The following is a 24503-nucleotide window of genomic DNA, read 5'->3' on the forward strand; positions in this document are numbered from 1 at the left end:
GCACAGCTCCTCAGGCCCAAATGACCCCAGGGCCTCAGTTTCCATACTTGCTGAGAAACCAGATGGTTTCTTAGATCTCCCCACCTTTTGCCATCGTCTAATTAGGATTTCCTCCTTCAGATGGACTCTTTGGAGGCCAAGGGGCTGACTCTCACCCACACCCAGGCTATGGCCTTCCCTCCAGAGTATCCTCCCCAGCCTCTTCCCGCCAACATCAGGTTATCGTTCATTCTAAAACTAGTTTTCCATTGGGTCCCCCAATCTCTCTACCGTTCGCCCCAACCTCATCCCCTAAAGAACAGTTTGGGGGATTTAGATATGGGAAAAAGGCTAGAAAAGAATGGAGCTTGATGAGGAGGGGGTGTGTCCACAGGGGTGTCACCACCTTGATTGGCTGACCTTACAAGAAAGATTTCAAAACTTCCGCCGGCCCCGCCCCTGATATGCCACCCTCGCCTTTGGTGCTGCAGCTTGGCGAAAAGTTTCAAGGGGCGGGACTGGGGTGGGGTGTTTGCTCTGGCCTCAGCAGTAGTCCAGAACCCATCCGTCTATTTGAAGGGTCCGACACGGCCCTGAGTTACCATTTCTGGGTTGGAGTTGTACGTTGTCCTTCGGCGACCCAGCGCAGCCAAGAGAATGAATAAGTCTTCGTACCACGTGAGTGCGCCAGGGTATAGGCTGCGGGTGTCTTTGTCCAAGGTGTAGGCTGAGGGTGCAAGGGTGGCGGATCCTCTAGGGTGGCGCTTGGAACGGATTCTGGAGGCTCTAGGGCGCTGAGTTTGCGAGCGGGTGGCGACGCTCTAACCTTCCTCTCCAGATGGGCAGGGGCACCTTTCCCTTCTCCTCTTTCCTGATCTTCCCAGCCCTTACAAGGGCTGCCCCTTCCATCCCCACCCCCCACCTCGAAACTGTCGGCTCTAACTGCCTGCTGATCCAAGGTCTTTCACAAGCTGGTAAGTACAGACAAATCCTGGGGGGAGAGGAGAGGGGAACAAGGAGGAAGTGGGACTTCGCATGGGTTAGAGTTAAGCTGTCTCATGGTTGTGAGGGGCTACATCTACATGGGTGCGGGGCGGGGATTGGATGTGGGGGAGGGATTGCGTGTGGGGGAATCCCCTTCCTGGAATTGAGAAGGAAAGGGAGGAGGTGGGTAGAGATGGATCTTCGGCCAGAGGATCAGACTTTAACTCTAACCGAGCCGGATTGTATGGAAAGAGTTCAGGCTGAGGAGCATCCATTGGAATAGGAGGCCTGAGATAGAATTTGGGGTGGGGCAGAGGGCAAGTAATTCCATAGATCCTTCCAAATTCTAGTCTTGCCCCTTTAAAAACTAGACTGAATTATATACTTCTTGCCCCTGCTCTAGGAAACCAGTTCATAAGATTCCTCTCCCCCTGCCCACCAATTACTTCTCTGTCAATTAAGAATGTGCTGCCCTGGTTCCCTTAACCTTCTCCCAAAGGGGCAGGGGACCGGAGAAGCTAAATTCTTGACCTTAGAGTTTCTGCCAAGGTCACCCTTGATTCCCCGGTCTTTCTGAACCTCTCCCTCCCTTGCCAGCTCCCCTATTCCTCGGCACCACTGACTCCTGCCCTAGATTGGGACCAAAGTTTGGCTCTGGGGAATGGGGGAAGCTCTCCCTGAAAACTTCCCTGGGGAGGACTACCTTCCCTGCTAAGTGACTCTGAGAGAATGAGGAGGAGGACAGGACAATGGCTGGGGAGTGTGGGGGAGGCAAGATAAGGCTTACCTAGCTACCAGGTGGAGCTATGGTATATCTCCTGCCCTTGGGGTAGCACCAAGTTCCTACCTTCCCCCTTCATCCTAGCTCATGTGTCATGATACATATGATGCGAGCCACAGATTGTGCTGTGGTAGCCAGTGTGACAGAGAGAACGTAGGCCTGGGACTCAAGAAAAACTTGGATTCCACTTCTGATTCTGTAGCTCACTTGTGTGACCTGGGATAGGTCCCCTCTTGCTTCTTGGAGCCTCAGTTTCCTGATCTGCCAAATGAGGAATAGACTCCAGGCTAGTTCATTTAACAGATGGAGAAACTGAGGCCCAGAGACATGATCCCAGGTCACAAAACTGGGACTCATCCCCACTTCAGTTCTAACTAGCCTGGAAGAGAGTCTGATGTTCTAGAAACTTCCTGGAGGGTTGCCCCACCCCAACTAGAAGCTCTGGGTCCCCTCAGCTCCCAGCCAGCCCTAACTTTACTCTGCTTGGTCTTGTCAGGAATTGGAGCTTAAACGGTTGCAGCTCCAACCTGGAGCTCGTATAAAAGTAAAGGGATATATACATTCTGCTGCTGAAAGGTGAGATATGAGAAGGATAACACAAAATTTAACCCTGGATACAAGCTGAATCCTTTACACACCAGCTTGCACTTGACCCTTTGTTGATCACCACAAAGCTGGTTCTGCCTCAGCCCCAGGTGGCAGGGCCAAGACTCAGCATCAGGGAAAACTTCCTAACAGGAGCTTCCCAGGAACTGGAATGGACAGTTTGGATGGTAGTGAGCTCCCTGTCTCTAGAGGTAGCAAAAATGTGTTCCACAGTCACTTGTTAAACAGGGTGGTCCTAGGAGGGGACTGCAGAAGGGAAGCCATGGTGCTTCAGGTCATGATTGAATGAGAGTCCCTTTGGGAGTCTTCAATTCTGGCACTCTCTGAGGGGGAGTTTCCAGGGCTCTGGGCCCCATGGCAATGATGGAGATGTGTTCTCGGTTCCCAGGTTTGCCATTAACCTGGGCAAGGATGAAGACAACATTATCCTGCACTTCAACCCACGCTTCAACTATGCTACAGATCGGAAAATCATTGTCTGTAACTCAAAGCACGAGGGCCATTGGGCTGCAGAACAAAGGATCACCAACTTCCCCTACGAGCATATGCGCACAATTGACGTAAGACCCCAGAATCAAAGCATGAAATATTAGAGCTGGAAAGGACCTGAGGGATGCTCTTATCCACCCCCAGTATTTGACAGAAGAGGCCTGGAAGCAAACTCTGATGGGGAAAAGATGAAAAGCTAGGGGAGAAAGAGGTCAGCAGGTTTCCAAATGTCAGTGGCAAGAATCCCAGCATCCCTTGACCTATAGTGGGGGTGGGGATGAGAAGGGAAGGAGTTGTAAAGGGCTGTTGTTGCAATAGGAGGAGAGTAGATTCTGGGATATCCCAGGACTCAAAATAGGACCTTAGATGTAGAGCTGGAGAGAACCTCAATGGCCATCTAGTCTGACCCCCTCATTTTATAGAATAGGAAACTGAGACTCAGAATGGAGAAATCTTTTGCCCCAGGTCACACAGGGTCTTGTATAAATGTCTTGAGTTGGAATTTGAACCCAGATCTTCCTGTCTCCAAGCCCAGGGCTCTGGGTTCAGCTCCTTCTGCCCTCTCCCCATCCAGGTGTACTTTGACTTTGAAGGAGAGCGGTTTAAAATCACGTTGCATAATGGCTATGAGTTTACTTTCCCCAATCGCCTCAACTTACATCAGATAGACTACATAATAATTTATGGTGACTTCCTTGTCAGAAAGGTGGATTTTGAATGAGCCCTCCAGGCAAGCCTCTTGGAGCCCTGTTTTTATGAATAAAAGTGCTGATGGTGAGAACAGCTGACATTTTCTGTGTTATTCTGGTCTGGGGGATAGAGGTCTGGGTTTGGAGTTGGGAGGGGTGGCTGAGTGACCCTGGACAAATCTGTCCACCTCACTGGTCCTTTGGTGACTCTCTAGGACCAGGGTTCTCCACCTGGGATCCATGGGTAATTTTCAGATGGGAAAAAAAATGCCATCTTTATTCTCACTAACTTCTGGTTTACTAGTGATGGAATCCTAATAAAGCTTCCCCCAGCCCTAATTCTAAATTCCCTATGGGCCCCACTGAACAGTAGACATGCCCTGATTTAACCACAGAATCTGGCTTTAACCACAGCCCAGGCCCCCAGACTCAATACAGTCACTGCCCCTAGCTAGCCACTGCCACCAGATCCCATTCACATGTTTGAATAGGTCTGTCCTTGTACTGAACCACAATCACATTATCCACTTAGCCCAAGACAAGACTACAATACCTAACATCTTGACCAGACAGGACCACAATAGTCAATCAGAAAGCAGCCCAACCTGCATGTTTGACCACCAAACCATAGAAGGGACCCCTCACCTGTTACGTAATCCCTTAACAACTCCCCCTGCCTTTTTAATATTCATAATTCCTGTTGTGTAATCAGCATCATTACACTATAAATTTTCCTGTGTTGTCTTACTAAGTTGCTGGCTCTTCTCGAATGCGGCAGGGTCTCAGTTTCCCCATTGGTTAAGAAACAGATGGTTTCTTTGGTCCCTCCAAACTATGATCTGGACTGATTAGGATGTCCCCCCTTCAGATGGACTCTTGGGAAGCCAGGGGGCTGACTCTCCTCCAGACAAGAGGGCCGATTTTCCTTCAACTTGCTAGACAATATCAGATTCCAGTTCATTTTAAACATAGTTTTCCATTGGCTCATACAATCTCTCTACCACACTGCTTAACCCCATCCCCCAGACGGCAGTTTGAGGGGTTTGGATATGGGGAATAAGACTAAAACAAAGCACGAAGCTTGATGTGGAGAGGGTGTGGCCAAAGTTTTGTCTACACATAAATTGGCTGGCCTTCTAAGAAAGCTTTCAAAAATCCAGCAGACCTGGCTCCTGAGATAAGCCTTTTTGCCCTCAATACTGGTGAAAAGTGCTGGAGGACAGGGCAGGGTGTGGGGTGGGGAGTGGGGAAAGAGTTGGAGTGGTGTGATGGAGAATCTGAATCGCCTTATTAGCCAAATTGTGTCCTCCATTACTGCCTCTCTCCGTTTTGATGGTGCCCTGAATGTTGATCTGACAGAATTCCAGACCAACCTGGTGCCCTATCTCCATATCCATTTCCCTCTGGTCACATATGCTCCAGTCATCTCTGCTGAGAAAGCTTACCATGAGCAGCTGACTGTAGCAGAGATCACCAATGCTTCTTTTGAGCCTGCCAACCAGATGGTGAAATGTGACCCTCGCCATGGTAAATACATGGCTTGCTGCCTGCTCTACCGTGGTGATGTGGTTCCCAAAGATGTCAATGCTGCTGTTGCCACCATCAAGACAAAACGTAGCATCCAGTTTGTGGATTGGTGCCCAACTGGCTTCAAGGTTGGCATCAATTACCAGCCTCCCACTGTGGTTCCTGGTGGTGACCTGGCCAAGGTACAGCGGGCTGTGTGCACGTTGAGCAACACTACAGCCGTTGCTGAGGCCTGGGCTGGCCTAGACCACAAATTTGATCTGATGTATGCCAAGCGTGCCTTTGTCCATTGGTATGTGGGGGAGGGCATGGAGGAAGGAGAGTTCTCTGAGGCATGGGAGGATACGGCTGCCCTGGAGAAAGATTATGAGGAGGTTGGAGCAGATAATGCTGATGGGGAAGATGAAGGCGAGGAATATTGATGTGTATGTTATCTTTTTCTTTATACTAGGTCTTTTTTTCTGTTCTGTGAAAATGTCCTCTGGGATCATTAAATGTCAATAAAAGTTTTGCTTCTAAAAAAAAAGCTGAAGCCCAGAATTGGACCATCTATGTGAAAGGTCTGACACTTCCTTGAATCTCTGGGGTGGAATTGGACACTGTGCTTCAGGGACCCAGGAGAATCGCAGGGGCATTTTGCATCCTTCATCATGGCCAGCATGAGTGCCCCAGGGTATAGGCTGCGGGTGCCCTTGTCCAGAGGATAGGCTGAAGTCCAGGGTTGAGGGATCCTCTGGGGTTGGGGTTTGGAAAGAATCAGGAGACTTGAGAAGGGTATTTTCCGGAGAGGGTTGGGATGCTCCACCTTTCCATTCTGTATGGCTTGGGGCTCTTTTTCTCTATCTTTCTCTATTCCCCACGGTGATCTTGCTATAGGTTGACCCTCCCAGCCCTCCCTGCACTGCCCCTAACCCCTGAAACTGTCAGATATCCCTGGCTACTGATCCCAAGGTCTTTAACGAGCTGGTAAGTCCAGAGAGATTCTGGTGAGAGGCGAGCAAGGGAAAATGGGACTTGGCATGGGTTAAGGTAAAGGTGTTCCCTGGCTCTGCGGGGCTACATCTTCCTGGGATTGGGGAGGGGCAGGGTGTGAGGGAAGCCCCTTCTGGGAGTGAAGAGAATAGGGAAAGGGGCCAGATAGGCAGAGATCAATCTTCTGCCAGAGGATCAGACTTTCTGGAATGAAAGACTCTCTTCCAGAGTCAACTCCAACCCAGCCTGATGGTACAGAAAGAGTCCAGGTTGAGAAGGTTTCATTAGAGAGGAGAAGCTGAAAATGGAAGGTGGGATGGGAGCAAGTGATTTCTTAGGTCAAGACTGGGGAACCTGCAGCCTGGAAGCCACATGTGGCCCTCAAGGTCCTCAAGTGTGGCCCTTTGACTGAATCCCAACTTCACAGAACAAATTCCCTCTAGGTCCTCAAGTGTGATCCTTTGACTGAATCCAAACTTCACAGAACAAATTCCCTTAATAAAAGGATTTGTTCTGTAAAACTTGGACTTAGTCAAAAGGCTGCACCAAGGACCTAGAAGGCCACATGTGACCCTGAGTCTGCAGGTTCTCCACTCCTGCCTAAGGTTCTTCCAAACTCTACCTCCCCACTTCTAACGATAAAACCCCATTAACCTCACAAATACATTTCTTGCCTATGCTCTAGGAAACCAGCTTACAAGGTTCCCCTTATCCTGCCCCCTAATTACTTCTCAAACCATTTAGAACAAGAAGAGACCCCATATCTGTGCAGTCCTGATTCCCTTAAGCTTCTCCAAAAGGAAAGGCAGGAGAAGCTAAGTCTCTTTACATGATAGCTTCTGTTAAGGTCACCTTTGATTCTCCATTATTCCCCATTCAAAATAGCCTGGAGGAGAGTCTGCTTTCCTAGAACCTTCCTGAAAGATGGCCCCTCACCAACATGTGCTCTAGGTTCCCTCAACTTCCAGGCAGCCCTAACCTCGCTCTACTTGGTCTCTTCAGGAAATCATCACCTATTACTTGAACATTCAACCCTGATGGAGCGTAAAAAATAACAGAAGATATACCACCAAATGCCAAGCAGTAAGTGGGAGAGGGGAGTGAAATTTAACCATGGGTCAGAGCTGAACCCTTTACACACCTGCTTGCCATGTTCCCTTGATTAGAAGCATCAAACTTGTTTTTTTCTCATCCCCAGATAGCAGAGCTAGGACTCAGTATCAGGCAAAACTTCCCAACAGAAGATATCCAGTAGCTAGAATGGACAGTTTAGATAGGTAGTGAGCTCTCTGTCTCTGAAAGTAGTAAAAATATGCACTCCAGTCACTTGTCAGAGAGGGTGGGTATAGGAAGAGTACTGCCAAAAAGGAGACACAGTGCTTCAGGTCAGGGTTGGGTGAGAGTCCCTTTGGGGGTCTTCTGGCTCAGGGATTCTCTGAGTGGTGTTTTCCAAGGTTCATGGCACCATGCCAATCATGGAGATGTGTTCTCCATTCCCAGATTTAAATAGAACCTGGGCAAGGACCACCTTAACATGGGCCTGCACTTCAACACATGCTTCAACTATAAAAACAATACCAACGTCATCCTCTACAGCACCATGCTGGGAAGCTTTTGGGGCACAATGCATGAGGAGATCCTTTTCCCCTTTGTTCTGGGAAGCAAGATGGAGATAAGACCCCAGAATCAGAGCATGAAGTGTCTGAGCTGGGAAGGACCAAAAAGATGATCTCATCCACCATTTTCATTTGACAGAAGAGTTCTGGAAATAAACTCCGAGGGGATAGGATGAAAAGCTAAGGAGGAAGTGGTCAGTGGGTTTTTAAAGAAGCCCAAGAGCCCTTGAGCTAGAGTAGGGGGAGAAAGGAAGAAAATCGTGACGGGTCATGGTCTCAGTAGGATTAGAGAAGGCTGGGCTGTCCCATGACATACAATAGGAACCTAGATTTAGAACGGGGGGGGGGGACCTCAGGGGCCATATAGTCTGACCCCCTCATTTTACAGAGACTCAGAATGAACAAATGCTTTGCCCATGGTCACACAATAGCTTATACTAAGTTTGTTGAGGCAAAATTCAAACCCAAGTTTTCCTGTCTCCAAATTGGAGGGTTTGGGGTTCATCTCTTTCTGACCTCTCCCCATTCAGGTTTACATAACCTTTGAAGGGAAGCACATTACTATGAGGCTGTCTGATGACTTTCAGTTCAAGATACTCAATGACATTAACTTACCTGTAATCAACTACTTACAAACTGGGGGCGACTTCAAGGTCAGAAAGATAGCCTTTGAATGAGCGCTGCAATCAAGCTAGCATCAGACTGCTCTTGACCCTTGAATCTCTTCTATGACTAATAAAAATTTTGATGATAACACCTGCCATTGTCTGTCTTATCCTGCTCTGAGGGTTAGAGAGCTGCCTTTGGAGTTGGGAGGGGTGGCTGAGTGACCCTGGACAAGGTCTTTCCCCTCAGTGGTCCTTTGGTGACTCTCTAGGAAAGAGGTTCTCCACCTGGGGTCCGTGCATAGTTTTCAGACGGGAAAAATGCCATCTTTATTCTCACTACCTTCTGGTTATCCTAGTATTACTCTGCATTTTTAATATATTTAAAACCATTATTCTATTTGATACTATATCACTTACCTTTTAATTGGAGTAAGGGAAGTGTCAGAGGGACGGAGAGAATTTGGAACTCAGAATTTTAAAAAATAAGGTTAAAAACAAATTTTAAAAACTAAACCTTTCAAAAAATGTAAAAATATATCACCACTTCATTATTCTGAGAAGGCATCCACAGGCTTCCCCAGATTGTCAGGAGCCCCGGCCATAACACAAAAAGGTGATGAGCACTTAGAAGTCCTAGACAAACCCTGAATAGCAATAGGGAAGGGATTTCCCACAGTAAGTGCAGGGGAACCTCTGTATGTCAGTGAAGGGAGGGAGCCAGAGCACAGACCGGGGGCAAGCTCATCTTCTGGAAAGATATTGAACACAAACCAGGGAAGCACTGTGTCCCTCTGAGGACCAGCCTAAGGAAGCTCAGAGAGGTCTGGAGGCCAGATGGGAGGAGAGTGGAAAGACAGTCACTGGCTCTGGAGTCAGAGGTCTTGGGTTCACTGCCTAGATGACCTTGGAGAAGTTCCTGGGCCTCAGTTTCCTTTGGGGTAAAATGCAGAGCTTGGCCTCCAAGGTCCTTCTAGCTCTCTACACCTTGGCTCCTATAGGCCCAAGTCATTCCCCAGGCCTCAGTCTCCTTCTCTGTGACATGAGGAAGTTGGACCACACAGCCTCTGAGGTGCCTTCTGGGAGCCCTTGCTCCCTCCTTTCCTCCTCTGAAGTATAATAAATTCCAGTATTTCTTCCTACCAAAGAGGCAAGAAAGCAAGAATCAGCTCTCAAACATTTGGGGATCAGTCACTCCAGGCCAGGCCTAGTGTCAGAGAAAGCAATGAGATGGATCCCCCAAGCCTGGGTGGAAAGAGCCTCCAGGTGACTGGAGGTCCAAAGATGAAAGCCAAGCTCCAGGGCAGCCTATGCAGGGAATGGGCTGTTTGGCTGAGGGCAAGCCTTAGTACCTGTCTGAGCCTGGTTTCTTGGGTCAGATGATGGCCTTAGATCATGAGATGCACTCAGTTCACATTGACTCAGTCTCCCTGAGCAGAGCCCAGCCCTGGGAGAGAGACAGAGAGGGTTTGGAGGTGCCCAGTACTAAGTGGACAGTATGGCAGACTTGATAGCAGGGCTGGAGACTGAGAACACCTGAGCAGATGCAGGGCAGCCAAGAGGATGGGCTGTCATCTTACTCCCATTTCTTCTCCCCAGTCTCTTTTACATTGTTCTCATGAGATGACCCCTTCCCCAGTGGCCATATCCTGGTCCAGTTTGGATGCTTCCCTCCCCCCAACCCCAACACACACACACACACACACACACACACACACACACACACACACAGAGAGATTCTCCATTTTCTGGGATCAGCAGGTCAAGACCTGCCTCCCAGCTCCCTAAGGGACCTACTTATCTCTGCTCTCATTAGGTTGGGCTAGGTGTCCTCTCCCCACCAGTACGTCCTGCTTCCCTCTCCTGGGTGCCATTTCTATAATGGCAACATATCCTCCTCTTCACCCCTCTGATCAACCCCCACTTCCCCCTTCTCTCAGCTCCAACTGGGTTGATGCTGTTTTAACTTCTCTTCTTTCTCCCCATTCTCTCTCCTCGAAGCCCAGGAGCTATGACTCTGGAGGTACAGGGTAGCTCAGTTTCCTTCTCTGTAAAAATGAAGGTGTTGGATTTAATGACTCCCGAAGCCCCTTCCAGCTCTGAATCTATGATCCAAAGGGATCATTCTGCACAATTAATTCCCAGCACTCTTTTTCTGCCTGGTTCAGGGGCTTCCCCTCTCCTATACACACACACCCTCCAGTGGGTTGAGCTTGGGTCCCTGGATTCAACTGAGCCAATCAGCCAGGTTCAAAGTTCTGGAACATCACCCATTGTGGCTCATTGAGTCTTGTCTCCTAAAGGATCAATCAAAAGTCTGTAATCCATTGAAGTCCTAGCTTCTAGTAGGCCAATGGGAGGGGGTGCCCTGAGCACCAACTGAAGGGGCCATGTTGCAACTGCCCAGAATTTAAGTGGAAAGAGAACCCTGCTCCCCAAGGGCTGTGATGCACATGGTGGGCCCTTTGATCTCTTTCCCTGGGACTGTTGATGCACTTGTCCCCCTTCCCCAGGACTGGTTTATATATGAATTTATTTTTTAAGGTCTTAGGATGTTTCAGGAGGGGTCACCATGACCCCCTCTAAATATACCCAACTCCCCTCTCCTCCACACCCCAGGAACATGGAACTGAATAAGTTTTAATTCCTGTGTATCTGTCCATGTTCATGTGTATCTGACCATCCCTTGGGAATGGAGACTTTACTCAGAGCTATCCTGCCCATACTCAGTTGGCCCATGTGCCTGAAACTGTCACCCCATTGCCCTCAAGTGCTGGAAAACCCTGGAGAGGTAGAGATTTATGAGAGGCAGAGGGAACTAACTAGAACCCTAAGAGAAGATGGGGCTGAGGGCAGGGACACTGGAGTTCGGGTTTGAATAAACTGAGTCCTGAAGGTAGATTAGGCCTTAGAGGGGTTCTAGTGGCCATCCTAGGTAGGCTGGGCAGACCCAGGACAGGTCACCCAATGCCTCCTTCATTGAGAGCATATGGTCATTTGTTGAAGGGAAAGGATGACTACGACCAGTCAGAGAGCACCGACTGGGAAGAAGCATCAAGCAGAGGAGAGTGGATGACCTCCCAGACCCCCTGTGGTTTCACTGTCTCACCTGTGAGGAAGGAGAAGGTAGGAGAGACCTGGGTTAGAATCCTGGCACTGCCCATTAGCTGTGTGGCCAAGGAGTTTCCTCTACCTGTAATTAACCTCAGCTTCCTTTTATGTAGAATGGGGATCATGACCCTGGAAGGGGGACAGAAGTTTCACATTCAAGGCTCTGGACACTCAAATATACTTCCTCCCTTGGTTGGTTGTGGTCCTTCTTTCTTGAAGAGACCCAAAATGACATCATTATGTTGAGGTACAGCACATCCACCTGTGGATGAATAGACCAATAGAAGCTGAAAAGGCTTTACCACAAGTCAGGCACAAATAATTCATATGACCAATTCCTATTTCTAGAGAGAGTTAACATTTGCAAAGTACTTCCCTCCAAACAGCACTGTTTCCCCATTTTTAGTGCATCTGTTTGATAATTTTAGAAGACAGAAGAGTTCATTTTACAAGTCAGACACTTATGATTTTTTAAATATTCTTATATCAGGTATAGGATTTAGGTAAAGAAAGAAACAGCAAGTGGAATATAAAACTGAAATTCTCTGAAGTTTCAGGATTGAAGAAGCAAATTTCAGAGACTGTACTAAATGGTGTGAAGTTTTGTTACTGACAAATTTTAACAGAATTATCTAGGAACCTTCTACAAGTGATCTGGAGCCAGGGAAACAGAGGCCCCTTCAGAGCTGCCCTGAGAATGAGACCTCTTCCAGAATGTCCAAGAGGAGATATTTGCTGGCACCAGAGGGCTACAGGAGGAGTATAGGACTTAACATATGCTGATTAGATGGACATTGGGAGTGGGTGCCCAGGGTACGAGGAGACTCAATCCTAGTTAATACTTACCATCAATATTGTTTTGCTTTGTCCTTCTGTTTTATGGAGTTCATGTTTATGTTGAAGTTTTCTTGGTTACCTTGGCAATATAGAAATCTCCCTTCTCAAAAAAGTCTTCTAAGTAGTTCGATCTGGAACCTGCCTTAGGAAATTCTGATTATGAATTTACCAAAGTCCTTATGGATTTAATTTAGATATTTAGATCCAGAAAAGGAGTGAGTTATCCCCTCCACCACGAATCAAAAGGAGGAATTGAGGAGATTGAGAGAATTAGGAAAGCAAGGGATTAACTGTGGGAACTGAGTGAACTACACTGGCTCCATCTTGGGATCCAATGCTGGAGCTAGCCCAGTTCCTTTTCCATTCAATTATGGGTCTAGTCCACATTCTTTCTTGGGAGAAAACTTCTTTTTCAATTGTGGAAATTGGGACAAAACCTTATTTTATTGTTTGAACCTAGCCCTGTGTGGTTGGAAAGAAGGACGACCTGTCCCTGCTGCTTAGAGACCTTGAACTAATGACCTCGGTTCTACTGAACAGCAACCTGGTCAGATCCAAAGACTAATGCAAGAAGCTTTCTCACAATTCTACATCTCAAGAAACCTAAATGTCTTATCTGAAAAGTGGCCCTGTACTGATCAATCAGTTGGTGTTTCCACGTTCCTTTGCTTGTGTGAGGTGAATGGGACACCTCTTTTTCTGAATTCAGGAAATTCTATCTGTTGACTCTTACCCTTCCAGCTTGGAGGGGAATTAGACATCAGATTACCTAATATTGTATTGTTACTGGTTAATTAATTGGCCTCTTTCGATTAATTATTTTTCATGTAAAATATTTGTCTTCCCCTGTATTTGTGGTGCAGTCCTAAGATGAGGAAGGGGCCTCATCAAGGTTTGTTGGGCATTTGCCAGGCATTGCTTAATACATCAATAAGCTTGGAAGCCCCAGCCTTTGTCTTCTTAGTCATTTCATCTTTGACCCATAACATCTAGGGAGGGGGTTGGTGCAAGGATGGTTATCTGCTTTTTATACAGGAGGAAACTGAGATTCAGAGTGAAGATATACACAGTTGGCAGGGCAGGGGGTGGGGGAGGGGGTGGTGCCAGAACTGTGGGGGAGATGAAAAGGCTGGAATCAGGCTCAGGAATCAGGGGAGGGGGTTGGTGGGGGCTTGGGAGGAGGGGAGCTCTGTCTGTTCTGCCCCTGTCACTGCTGGGACCTCCCTCTGCCTGGGGAGGCTCTCTCTGTTTCCCCAACCTCTCCAAGTCTTATGGAGTGCTTCTCTTACCTTTGAGACAGATGGTGGGAGAAGGAACAGTTAGAGGCATTGGGCTTGGGTACCTGAGCCTTGCCTGCAGGTACAGAGGGGCTGACCTACAGGAGACGATTGAGCCTGATCCTGCTCAGCCCCAGAGACAGAACCAGAAGGGATTGGGGAAAGGTGCAGAGGGACCTTTCCATTCAGTCCAACCATGGCAGCTGTCCAGAAATGGAACCAGTGCATGCCATAGGGAGTAACTTTCCCATTGTCTGGGGTCTTCAGAAGGAGCCTAGTGACCACTTGGGAGAAATGTTTCAGATTTTATTTCAATAGATGTCTTGAGATCCCTTCCAGGTGGAAATTCGATGATTCTGTTAAGGGATAGGGACAGGGACTCGATCTCAGATGGCATTGTATGTATAGGGAACTCCCAGGTGACCAAAGTATCCCCCAAATGCAAGTCAGCACCTTCTCTGAAACTTAAAGTCGTAGAGAAGAGGTCCTTTGACTAGTTTGTGTCATTGACCTCTGGGCAGTCTGGTGGAACCCTTCTGAGAAAAACGTATTTTTATCTTTTTTTGCAGGGGGGAAGGCAGGACGATTGGGGTTCAGTGACTTGCCCAAGGTCACACAGCTAGTAAGCGTGTCAAGTGTCTGAGGTCACATTTGAACTCAGGTCCTCCTGACTCCAGGGCCGGTGTTCTACTCAAAATGTATTTTTTTAAATAGAAAGAAACAGTACATTTCAATTAGAGTTCAGTGAAAATAAAGATGCAATTTCTTTTTTCTTCTCCAAGTTCACAAGCCCCTGTAATCTTATTTTCCTTCAAGGGGCTCATGCTCCCCCATCCCCTCCCCGCAACAATCCCACTTTGGTTCAATAGAACCACAGGACCGTCAAAACCTTGACCTTGTACCTCTGCTCCATTGGGTCTCGTACTCCAGGGATGGGTCTATGGGAATCTAAGGGGAGGCTGCGTCACAGGTCACCTGGAACCACTAGCCTGGGTCCCATTCCCTGGCTGCCCCTGGGGGCCCCTTACGGTCCCTGACACCTCCTTCCTTGAGCTGGCTTGGCAGGACTTTCTGAGGACCCTCAGTCTGCCTTCCTCCAGCCTCATAATATAGACAGGGCAGAGAGTACTGTTTGATAGCATGGCAGAAAACCAAAAGCTCTGCTTCTGGCACATTGCCAGACTTTGCTTATAATCTGAGGCTTGGGGGACCTCCAAAAGGGCTCAATAAGGCTGGAAATGACCACAGACCCCAGGGGAGATGTCCAAAGATATTGGAGAGATTAATTGATTCCTCATCCCAAATGGATACCAAGCTGATTCCATTCCCTCCTCCTGCCCACCTCATTCTTCAATGAACCAACTTAAGCTCAGTAAACCGCCCTCTTAGGTAAGTTACTCTCTGGTAAACTAGATAAGTTACCCTGCATCTCATTTTTCCTGTTTAACTGTGTGATATGATGCAAAGAGCAGTAGACTAGGGGATCAGAGGACCTGGCTACAAGACCTGGTTCAGCTCCTCACTGCCCAAGTTATGCCAGGGGCTCAATGGTTAAGAAACTGGATAGTTTCTTCGGTCACACCACCCTACAACATCCTCTGATTAGGATTTCCCCCTTTGCAAGGCAGGGAGTTAACTGTCATCCAGACCAGAACATGACCTTCCTTCCACCTGACCTCCTGAGAATATCACATTCATGTTCATTCTAAAAGCAGTTTTCCATTGGATCCCCCGATCCACTTGCCCCAAACGCACCCCCCGCAAAGGAGAGTTTTGGGCTTTGGATGTGGGAGGAAAGGCCAGAAAAGGACAGAGCTTGATGTGGAAGGGATGTGACCCAAGGATTGTCTCTTCCTGGATTGGCTGCCCCTCCAAGAAAAACTTCAAAAATTTGACTGGTTCAGCCCCTGAGATATGGCCCCCTTTCCTTGTCTGCTCTGTATGGGCGAAGAGTGTAAGAGGGGAGGAGTGGGGTGGGGTTGGGGGTGGGGACTCAGCAGAAGCCCAGAGACCAACTGTCTATTTGAAGGGCCGGCCACCTCCCCTAGTTACTATCTCCCGGTTGGAGCTGGACGTTATCCTTCGGGGACCTAGTGCAGCCAGGAGAATCGCAGGATAATTTCTCATCCTCCATCATGGCCAGGGTATGGGCTGAGGGGAATCTTGTCCTGGTTGTAGGCTGAGGGTCTAAGAGTTAGGGATCTCCTGGGGTTGAAGCTTGGAAAAAGTCAGGGAGACTCGGGAAGAGTGTGTTCAAGCAAGGGTGGGGATGCTCGAGCACAACCAGCCCCACCACCCTCTCCATATGTTCTGAGCTCCTGTCTGTTCTCCTCTAACCTCCCACCCAGACCTCCCCAAACTTCAGACAGGCTGCCCCTTCTATGCCTTCACCCTTGCAACTTCTCTCTGAAAAGCTGCTAAATCCAGAGAGATCTCTGGGGAGAGGCGAGTAAGGGGCAAGTGGGACTTGGCATGGATTAAGGTTAGGGTGTCCCTTGGCTCTGAGGGGCAAGGTCCCAGTTGGGGGCAGGGTGTGGGGAAATGCACTTCCTTGAGTGGAGAGTGAAGGAGAAGAGGCGAGGTGGAAGTGTGGGGTGAGTAGAACTGAATCTTCTGCCAGAGGATCAGACTTTCTGGAATGAATGACTGTCTTAGAGTTAACTCCAACCCAGCTGGATGGTACAGAAAGAGTCCAGGCTGAGAAGGCTCCATTGGAAAGGGAGGAGAATGGAGATGGCAGATCAGCTGGCCCATAGAGGCACTGATTCCTGAGGTCTTTCCTAATTCTTGTCCTGCCCCCTTTAAAAGTAATGCCCAAATGATCTCAAAAATACCCTATTTCCCTCTACTCTAGGAAACCAGCTCATAAGATTCCTGCCCCTTAATTAATTCTCCATTGATTTAGAACAGGAAAAGACCCATACCTGTGCTGCCCTGGTTCCCTTAACCTTCTCCCAAAGGGGTGGGGTACAGGAGAACATAAATTCTTGACCTTAGAGTTTCTGCCAAGGTCACCCTTGATTCCCCATTCTTTCTGAACCTCCCCCTCCCTTGCCAACTCCCCTATTCCTGGGCGTGGCTGGCTCATGCCCTAGACTAAAACCAAGACTTGGTTCTGGGGAATGGGGGAAGATCTTCCTGAAAACTTTCCTGGGGAGGACTCCTTTCCCTATTTAATGAGCTGAGGACAGCTCTGGGAGCATGGGGAGGAGGGAAGGACAATGGCTGGGGAGTGTGGGGGAGGCAAGGTAAGGCTTACCTAGCTACCAGAGAGCACCATAGTCCTCCCTTCCCTCTTTATCCTTGCCCAAGTGCCAGGACACATGCAATGCCAGCCTAAGTTGGCAGCCAGTGGGATGGAGAGAGCATGGGCCTGAGACCCAGGAAAAACTTAGATTCTGGTTATGATTCTGTTGCTCACTTGTGTGAGCTGGGAAAGGTCACATCTTGATTCTTTGAGCCTCAGTTTCTGATCTGAAAAATGAGGACTGGTTAATCATCTAGGCTAGTTTCTCATTCAACAGACAGGGAAACTGAGGCCCAGAGACATGAAGGGGCTTCCCCAAGGTCACAGAACTGGGACTGACTCCCACTTCAGCACTAACTACCCTGGGAAGAGTCTGCTTTCCTAGATCCTTCCTGGAGGGTGGCCCCTGCCAGCTGGAAGCTCTGGGTCTCCTCAGGTCTCAGGCAACCCTAACCTTGTTGTCCTTGGTCTTTTCAGGAAATGCTTGCCACTCACTTGGACCTGCAACCTGGTGTCTGCATAAATATAGTGGGAGATATTCCACCTGATGCCAAGGAGTAAGTGGAGATGGGAAGGATGAGACAAAACTTAGCCTTGGTTGAGAGCCGAATCCTTTACAATCTGCTTGCATGTAACCCCTGACTAGAAGCACCAAGCTGGTTTGAACTTATCCTTAAATGGCAGAGCTAGAACTTAACATCAGGAAAATCTTCCCAACAGAAGCTTCCCAGGAACTGGAATGGACAGTTCGGATAGGGAGTGAGTTCCCTGTCTCTGGGGGTAGTAAGATATGTACCATGGTCACATATTAACCAGGGTGGGGTAAGAGGGGTACTGCTGAAGAGAAACCATGGTGCTTCAAGGCAGGATTGGGTAAGAGTTCCTTTGGGGGTCTTCTAGATCAGGAATTCTCTGAGAGATGGGTTTCCAAGTTTCTGGGACCCATGTTAATGATGGAGATGTGTTCTCTATTCACAGCTTTAGAATTGAGCTGGGCAAGGACTTAGCTAACATTGGCCTCCACTTCAACCCACGCTTCAAATACGCTAAGGATACCAAAATCATCGCCTACAACTCCAGGAATGATTACATATGGGGCAACGAAGTAAAAGTGAAAAAATTCCCCTTTGTGCCAGGGAGCACAGCAGAGGTAAGACCCCAGAATCAGAACATGGAATGTTGCTCATGAGAAGGACCCGAGATTGATCTCATCCAGTCCTTCTACTTGACAGAAGAGCCCTGGAAGCAAACTCTGATGGGGAGAAGATGAAAAGCTGGGGAAGAAAGGGATTAGTGGGTTTCCAAAGGACAACAGCAAGAAGTGCAGCACCCCTTGAGCTGGGGAGATGTTGGGGAGAAAGGGAGGGAGTTGGGAAGGGCTGGGGTCTCGATTCAATAAGAGAAGACTTAGGGCTGTCCCAGGACACACAATAGGACCCTAGATGTAGAGCTGGACAGAACCACAGGGGCATCTAGTCTGATCCCCTCATTTTGCAGAGGTGGAAACTGAGACTCAGAATGAAGGGATGATTTGCCCAAGGTCACACAGTGTCTTGTAGTGAGTGTCTCAAGGTGGATTTTGCACCCAGGTCTTCCCCTCTCCAAACCCTCTCCAAACCCAGGGTTCTGTGTTCATCTCTTTGTGCCCTCTCCTCATTCAGATTAACATAACCTTTGAAGGGAAGCAGTTTAAACTGAAGCTGCCTGATGGCTCCGAGTACACTTTTCCTAATCGTCTGAACTTAGAATCAATCAACTTCTTGGGAATCACTCATGACTTCAACCTCAGATCATTGTCCTTCCAATGAGCCCTCCCATCAAGCTGCCTGCAGACCTTGTTCTTGACCCTTGGGGCTCTCTCCTTCCTAATAAATGTGCTGGTGATGATAGCAGCAGACATTTTCTGTGTTATTCTGCTCCGGAAGACATAGGGCTGGATTTTGAGTCGGGAAGAATGACTGAGTGACCCTGGATAGGCCCCTTCTCCTTGATGATCCTTTGGTGACATTCTAGGGGTTCTCCATCTGGGATAGATTTTGGATAGGAAAAAAATGACAACTTTATTGTCACTAACTTCTGGTTTTGATAGTATTTCTCTGTGCTTTTAGTATATTTAAAAACATCATTCCAATTGAAGCCATATTATTTGACTTTTATAGTGTGTAGTGTAAGGGTGTGACTGAAGGAGAATTTGGAACTCAACATTTTAAAAAATGAATATTAAAAAGAAATTCAAAAACTAAAACCTTCACAAGAAGGAAGAAACAATGACAAAAAACACCACATTATTGTGAAAAGGGGATCCTGGGCTTCCTCAGCCTGTCAGGAGCCCAGGCCTTAATGCAGAAAAGGCGGGACAAGCACTTAGAAGCCTAGACAATCCCTGATTAGCAATGGGGAAGGGATTTCCCACAGTAGGAAGTGCAGGAGAACCACTGTATATCAATGAAGGGAGGGGACCAGAGCACAGAATGCAGACAAGCCCAAATGCTGGAAAGATGCTGAACACAAACCGGGGAAGCACTGTGTCCCTCTGAGGATGAGCCTAAGGAAGGTCAGAATGTTCTGGAGGCCAGATGGGAGTAGAGTGAAAGGATATTCACTGAATCTTCTCTAGGCAACCAGCTCTAGCGATTCCCCTCCTGCTGCCCCCCAATTACTTCTCTACTGATTTAGAATTGGAAAGGACCTCACATCTGTGCTGCCCTGGTTCCCTTGATTCTCCAAAGGGAAGGGCAGGAGAAGCTAAGTTCTTCTACTTTAGTGCATCTGCCAAGGTCATTTTGATTCCCCTGGCAGCCTGTGCTGGGAATTGCTGTGTGGCTGTGGGCAGGCCTTAATACCTCTCTGAGCCTGGTTCCTTGGGTCAGATGATGGCCTTAGGTCATGAGATGTACTCAGTGCACACAGACTCACTCTCCCTGAGCAGAGCCCAGCCCCAGAATAGAAACAGAGAGGGCCTGGAGGTGCCCACTACTAAGTGGACAATATGGCAGACTTGATAGCAGGCCTGGAGACTGAGGAGACCTGACCAGATGCAGGGCAGCCAAGAGGATGGGCTGTCATCCTACTCCCATTTCTTCTCTCATCTTCTCCTTTACACTGTGGTCATGAGAGGACCCCTTCCCCAATCCCTATATCTTGGTCCACTTTGGATGTTTCCTTCCTAAAAACCACACTACAACACACACAAACGTGCGCGCGCGCGCACACACACACACACACACACACACACTGATTCTCCATCTTTTGAGATGAGTAGGTTAGGACTTGCCTTCCAGTTCCCCAAGGGACCTAGTAATCCCTACTCCCTTTACGGTGGGCCAGGTGTCCTCTCCCCCTATAACTTCCTACTTCCCTCTACTAGGTGCCATTCCCCTAATAACAGCATCTCCTCCTCTGTTACCCCTCAAATCAGCCCCTACTGGGCCAATTAGCCTGATCCAAAGTTTGGGAGCATCAAGTGTGGGTCATTGAGTCCTGTCTCCTAAAGGACCAATCAGAAGGCTAGAATTCATTAAAGTTCCAGTGTCTACTGGACCAAAAGGAGGGGGTGCCCTGAGTGCCAACTAGAGAGGCCATGTTGCTCCTGCCCAGACTTCAGTGAAAAAAGGACCCTGCTCCCCAAGGGCTATGATGGACATGGAGGGGTCTTCAATCTCTTTCCCTGGGACTGTTGATGTGCTTGTCCCCCTGTCCCAGGACTTGCCTATTTACTAGGTTATTTATTAAGATGTTTCCAGGAGGAGTGACCATGACCCCTCTTAAATGTATTCAAATCTCCTCTTAACATCCCCCCTCCGGAAATTGGAACATTGTTGCATTGCTGGTGGAGTTGTGAGCTGATCCAGCCATTTTGGAGGGCGGTGTGGAACTATGCCCAAAGGGCTATAGAAATGTTCATACCCTTTGACCCAGCAATACCACTTCTAGGGTTGTATCCCAAAGAAATAACGCAAGCGGGAAAAGGACCCATATGTACAAGAATATTTATAGCAGCTCTCTTTGTGGTAGCCAAGAATTGGAAAGCAAAGGGATGCCCATCAATTGGGGAATGGCTGAACAAGCTGTGGTATATGAAGGTGATGGAATACTATTGTGCCATAAGAAGTGGGGATGATGCAGACTTCATAACAACCTGGAAAAACCTACACGACATAATGCTGAGTGAGCGGAGCAGAGCCAGGAGAACGTTGTGCACAACCACAGATATGTGGATTCCGTGAGGACCAAACCTGACATACTGCCCTTTTCTCAGCAACCTAAGGGGCAAGGACAACTCCAGGGGACTCACGATGGAGAATGCTATCTTCATCCAGACAAAGAACTGCGAAGTTTGAATACAGACTGAGGCACACTACATGCTCGCCTTTTCTGCTTCTCTTTTGTTTTTGTTTTTGGGGTTTGTTTTTATTTTTGGTTCTGTTTCTTCTTTCTCATGATTCATTCCATTGGTCAAAATTCTTCTCCACGACTTGACTAGTGCATAAATTAATTCAATGCAAAGTCATACATGACAGTTATATGAGACTCCATGCCGTCTTGAGGAGGGAGCGGGGAGGGAGGGGAGAAAAACTGGAACTCAAAACTATGTAGAACCGTGTGTGTGGTAAACTAAAAATAAATAAAGAAATTTATAAAAAAAAAAAAAACCCTCCAAAAACTTGGACCTGAATAAATTTTAATTCCTGTGTATCTGTCCTTGGGGTAAAGTACCCTTGGGTATGGAAGCTTTCCTCAGAGCTGTCTGGCCCATACTCAGCTGGCCAGTGGCTGGCCTACCACAGTTATCCCATTCCCCACAAATGCTGGAAAATCCTGAAGAGAGAGAGATTTCAGAGAGGCATACAGAGCTACCTAGAAACTAAAGAGAACATGGGGCTGTGGGCAGGTACACAGGAGTTAAAGTCTGAATAAACTGAGTCCTGAAAGGAGATTAAGTCTTAGAGGCTCTCTAGCAGCCATCCTAGGTAGGCTGGGCAGACTCAGGACTGGTCACCCAATGCCTCCTTCACTGAGAGCATCTGGTCATTTGTTGGAGGGAAAGGATGACTAGGACCAGTCAGAGAACCCTGACTGGAAAGGGGCATCAAGCAGAGGAGGGTGGGTGACCTCCCAGACCCCCTGTGGCTGCCCTGTCTCACCTGTGAGTAAGGAGAAGGTAGGAGAGACCTGGGTTGGAATCCTGACACCGCCCTTCAGCTGTGTGACTCAGGTTATCACCGGCCCACACCAAACCTCAAGCTTCCTTTTTTGTAGAAGGGGAATCATGACCCTGGAAGGGCAACAGAAGTGTCACATTCAAGGCTCTGGACACCCAAAGGTACCTCCTCCCCTGGTTGGTTGTGGTCCTTCTTTCTTGAAGAGACCCAAAATGATGTTATTATATTGAGGTGAAGATACAGTATGTTCACTTATGGCTCAACAGACCAATACAAGCTGGGAAAGCTCTATCACAGGTCAGGCACAAACAGTCCATATGACCAACTCCTATTTCTAGAGAGACTTAACATTTGCCAGTACTTCCCTACAAACAACACTCTATTTTCCTGTTTTTAAAGCATCTGTTAGATAATTTGAAAAGACAGAAGAATTCATTTTACAAGTCAGACACTCATGAAATTTTTTTTATCATTCTTATGTCAGGGACAGGATTTAGAAAAAGAAAGAAAGAGCAAATGGTATATAAAAACTTAAATTCTCTGAAGCTGCAGGATCAGAGAATCAAATTTAAGAGACTATACTAAATTGTGTGAAGTTTTGTTACCGGCAGGTTTTAGCAGAATTACCTAGGAAGCTTCTACAAATGATTCGGAGCCAGAGAAACAGAGTCCCCTTCAGAGCTGCCCTGAGAATAAGACCTCTTCCAGAATGTCCAAGAGAAGATATTTGCTGGCACCAGAGGGCTACAAGAGGCATCTGGGGCTTAACATATGCTGATTAAATGGACATTGGGAGTGGGTGCCCAGGGTACAAGGAAATTCGATCTTAGTTAATACTGATGATCCTTTTGCTGTGCTTTGGCCTTCTGCTTCATGGAGTTTGTTTATGTTGCATTTTTCTTGGTTATCTCCATGACAGGTAAACCTGCTCTCTCAAAATGAGTCCATTGTATGACATTTAAGTAGTTTGATTTTTATCCTAGTTTAGGTAATTCTGATTATACATTTATGAAAACCCTTATGCATTTAACTTATATATAAGTGATCCAAGGGAGGACACTCCACCATGAATCAAAAGGGAGAACTGAGGAGATTGAGAGACTTAGCAAGACAAAGGATTAACTCCGGGAACTTCACTGGCTCATTCTTGGGATCCAATTCTGGAGCTAGCCCAGTTCTCTTTCTATTCAATTATGGGTCAAGTCCAAATTCTTTCTTGGGAGAAAACTTTTTTCAACGTCAGAATTGGGAGAAAGCCTTGCTGTATTGTTTGAACCTTGCCCTGTAGGTCTGGGAAGTGGAACCACCTTTCCCTGCTGCTTAGAGACTCTTAACTAAGGACCTAAGTTGTGCTGACCAGAAACCTAGTGGGGTCCAAAGACTAATGCAAGGAGCTTTCCCACAATTCCACATCTCAAGCAACCTAAATGTCTTATCTGAAAAGTAGCCCTGTTCTGATCAGTCAGTTAGTGTTGCCACATTCCTTGGCAGGAGAAGGACACCTCTTTTTCTTAATTCAGAGAGTTGCACTTGTTGACTCTTTTCCTCCCAACAAGAAAGTTCCTAATCTTTCCTCCAATTAGAAATCAAATTATCTAATGTATTGTTTCCTTTTAATTAATTGGCCTCATTTGATTAATTGTTTTTCATCTATAAAAGTCAGTCTCTCCCTGTATTTGCAATGCAGAGCCCTAAGGTGAGGAAGGGGCCTGGACAATTGCCAGGCATCGCTTAATATATCAATAAGCTGGGAAGCCCCAGCCTTTGTCTCCTCAGTCATTTCATCTTTGACCCATAACATCTAGGGAGGGGGTTGGTGCAAGGATGGTTATCTGCTTTTTATACAGGAGGAAACTGAGATTCAGAGTGGAGATATGACTTGCCCATGGGTCACATAGCTGGCAGTGCAGAGGGTGGGGGAGGGGGTGGTGCCAGGACTGAGGCGGAGATGAAAAGGCTGGAACCAGGCTCAGGATGTAGGGCACTTAGGGTTGGTGTGGGGCTTGGAAGGAAGGGAGCTGTGTCTGTTCTGCCCCTGTCACTGCTGGGACCTCCCTCTGCCTGGGGAGGCTCCCTCTGTTTCCCCAACCTCTCCAAGTCTTATGGACTGCTTCTCTTACCCTTGAGACAGATGGTGAGAGAAGGAACAGTTAGAGGCATTGGGCTTGGGTACCTGACCCTTGCCTGCAGGTACAGAGGGGCTGACCTATGGGAGAGGATTGAGCCTGATCCTGCTCAGCCCCAGAGGCAGAACCAGGAGGGATTGGGGAAAGGTGCAGAGGGACTTTTCCATTCAATCCAACCATGGGAGCTGTCCAAAAGTGGAACCAGTTGATACCATAGGGAGTGACTTTCCCATTCTGAGGTCTTCACAGGGAGCCTAGTGACCAGTTGGGGGAAATGTTTCAGAGGAAGATTTTATTTCAATAGATGTCTAAGTTTCCTTCCAAGTGAAGAATTGGTGATTCTATTAGGGGATAGGGATAGGGACCAGATCTCCAATGACACTGTATATATCGGGAACTCCCAGGTGACCAAACTCCTCCCTAAATAAAAGTTAGCCCCTTCTTTGAAATTTATAGTCTTAGGGGAGAAGTCTTTTCACTGGTTTCTGCCATTGA

At 47.7% G+C, this 24503-nt stretch overlaps 3 protein-coding genes across 3 annotated transcripts; all 3 read left to right on the plus strand.

Annotated features, from left to right (window-relative positions):
• Nucleotides 1-514: 514 nt before the first annotated feature.
• Nucleotides 515-3627, plus strand: LOC118851453 (galectin-1-like). Its single transcript, XM_036760912.1, has 4 exons — nucleotides 515-657; nucleotides 2241-2320; nucleotides 2739-2910; nucleotides 3414-3627. Exons 1-4 carry the CDS (start codon nucleotides 637-639, stop codon nucleotides 3558-3560), a joined length of 420 nt encoding a protein of 139 aa, XP_036616807.1. The 5' UTR covers nucleotides 515-636; the 3' UTR covers nucleotides 3561-3627.
• A 1169-nt stretch (nucleotides 3628-4796) lies between these two features.
• On the plus strand, nucleotides 4797-5510 carry LOC118851376 (tubulin alpha-1C chain-like). Its single transcript, XM_036760817.1, has one exon. The coding sequence runs from the start codon at nucleotides 4797-4799 to the stop codon at nucleotides 5475-5477; it is 681 nt and encodes a 226-aa protein (XP_036616712.1). The 3' UTR covers nucleotides 5478-5510.
• Nucleotides 5511-16694: 11184 nt separating this feature from the next.
• On the plus strand, nucleotides 16695-18528 carry LOC118851377 (galectin-1-like). The gene is made up of 4 exons (XM_036760818.1): nucleotides 16695-16721; nucleotides 17198-17277; nucleotides 17699-17870; nucleotides 18382-18528. Exons 1-4 carry the CDS (start codon nucleotides 16695-16697, stop codon nucleotides 18526-18528), a joined length of 426 nt encoding a protein of 141 aa, XP_036616713.1.
• Nucleotides 18529-24503: the final 5975 nt, after the last annotated feature.

Source organism: Trichosurus vulpecula, chromosome 5 (genome assembly GCF_011100635.1).
Source record: "Trichosurus vulpecula isolate mTriVul1 chromosome 5, mTriVul1.pri, whole genome shotgun sequence".
NCBI classification, from domain to species: domain Eukaryota; kingdom Metazoa; phylum Chordata; class Mammalia; order Diprotodontia; family Phalangeridae; genus Trichosurus; species Trichosurus vulpecula.

Excerpts from the sequence above, each read along its gene's own strand:
- LOC118851453 (XM_036760912.1), top strand. The coding sequence starts at position 637 with ATGAATAAGTCTTCGTACCAC. Across the intron at positions 2,321-2,738 it reads ATACATTCTGCTGCTGAAAG|GTTTGCCATTAACCTGGGCA; the intron begins GTGAGATATGAG and ends CTCGGTTCCCAG. Across the intron at positions 2,911-3,413 it reads AGCATATGCGCACAATTGAC|GTGTACTTTGACTTTGAAGG; the intron begins GTAAGACCCCAG and ends CTCCCCATCCAG.
- LOC118851377 (XM_036760818.1), top strand. The coding sequence starts at position 16,695 with ATGGCTGGGGAGTGTGGGGGAGGCAAG. Across the intron at positions 16,722-17,197 it reads GGGAGTGTGGGGGAGGCAAG|GAAATGCTTGCCACTCACTT; the intron begins GTAAGGCTTACC and ends TGGTCTTTTCAG. Across the intron at positions 17,871-18,381 it reads TGCCAGGGAGCACAGCAGAG|ATTAACATAACCTTTGAAGG; the intron begins GTAAGACCCCAG and ends CTCCTCATTCAG.
- LOC118851376 (XM_036760817.1), top strand. The coding sequence starts at position 4,797 with ATGGAGAATCTGAATCGCCTTATTAGCCAAATTGTGTCCTCCATTACT.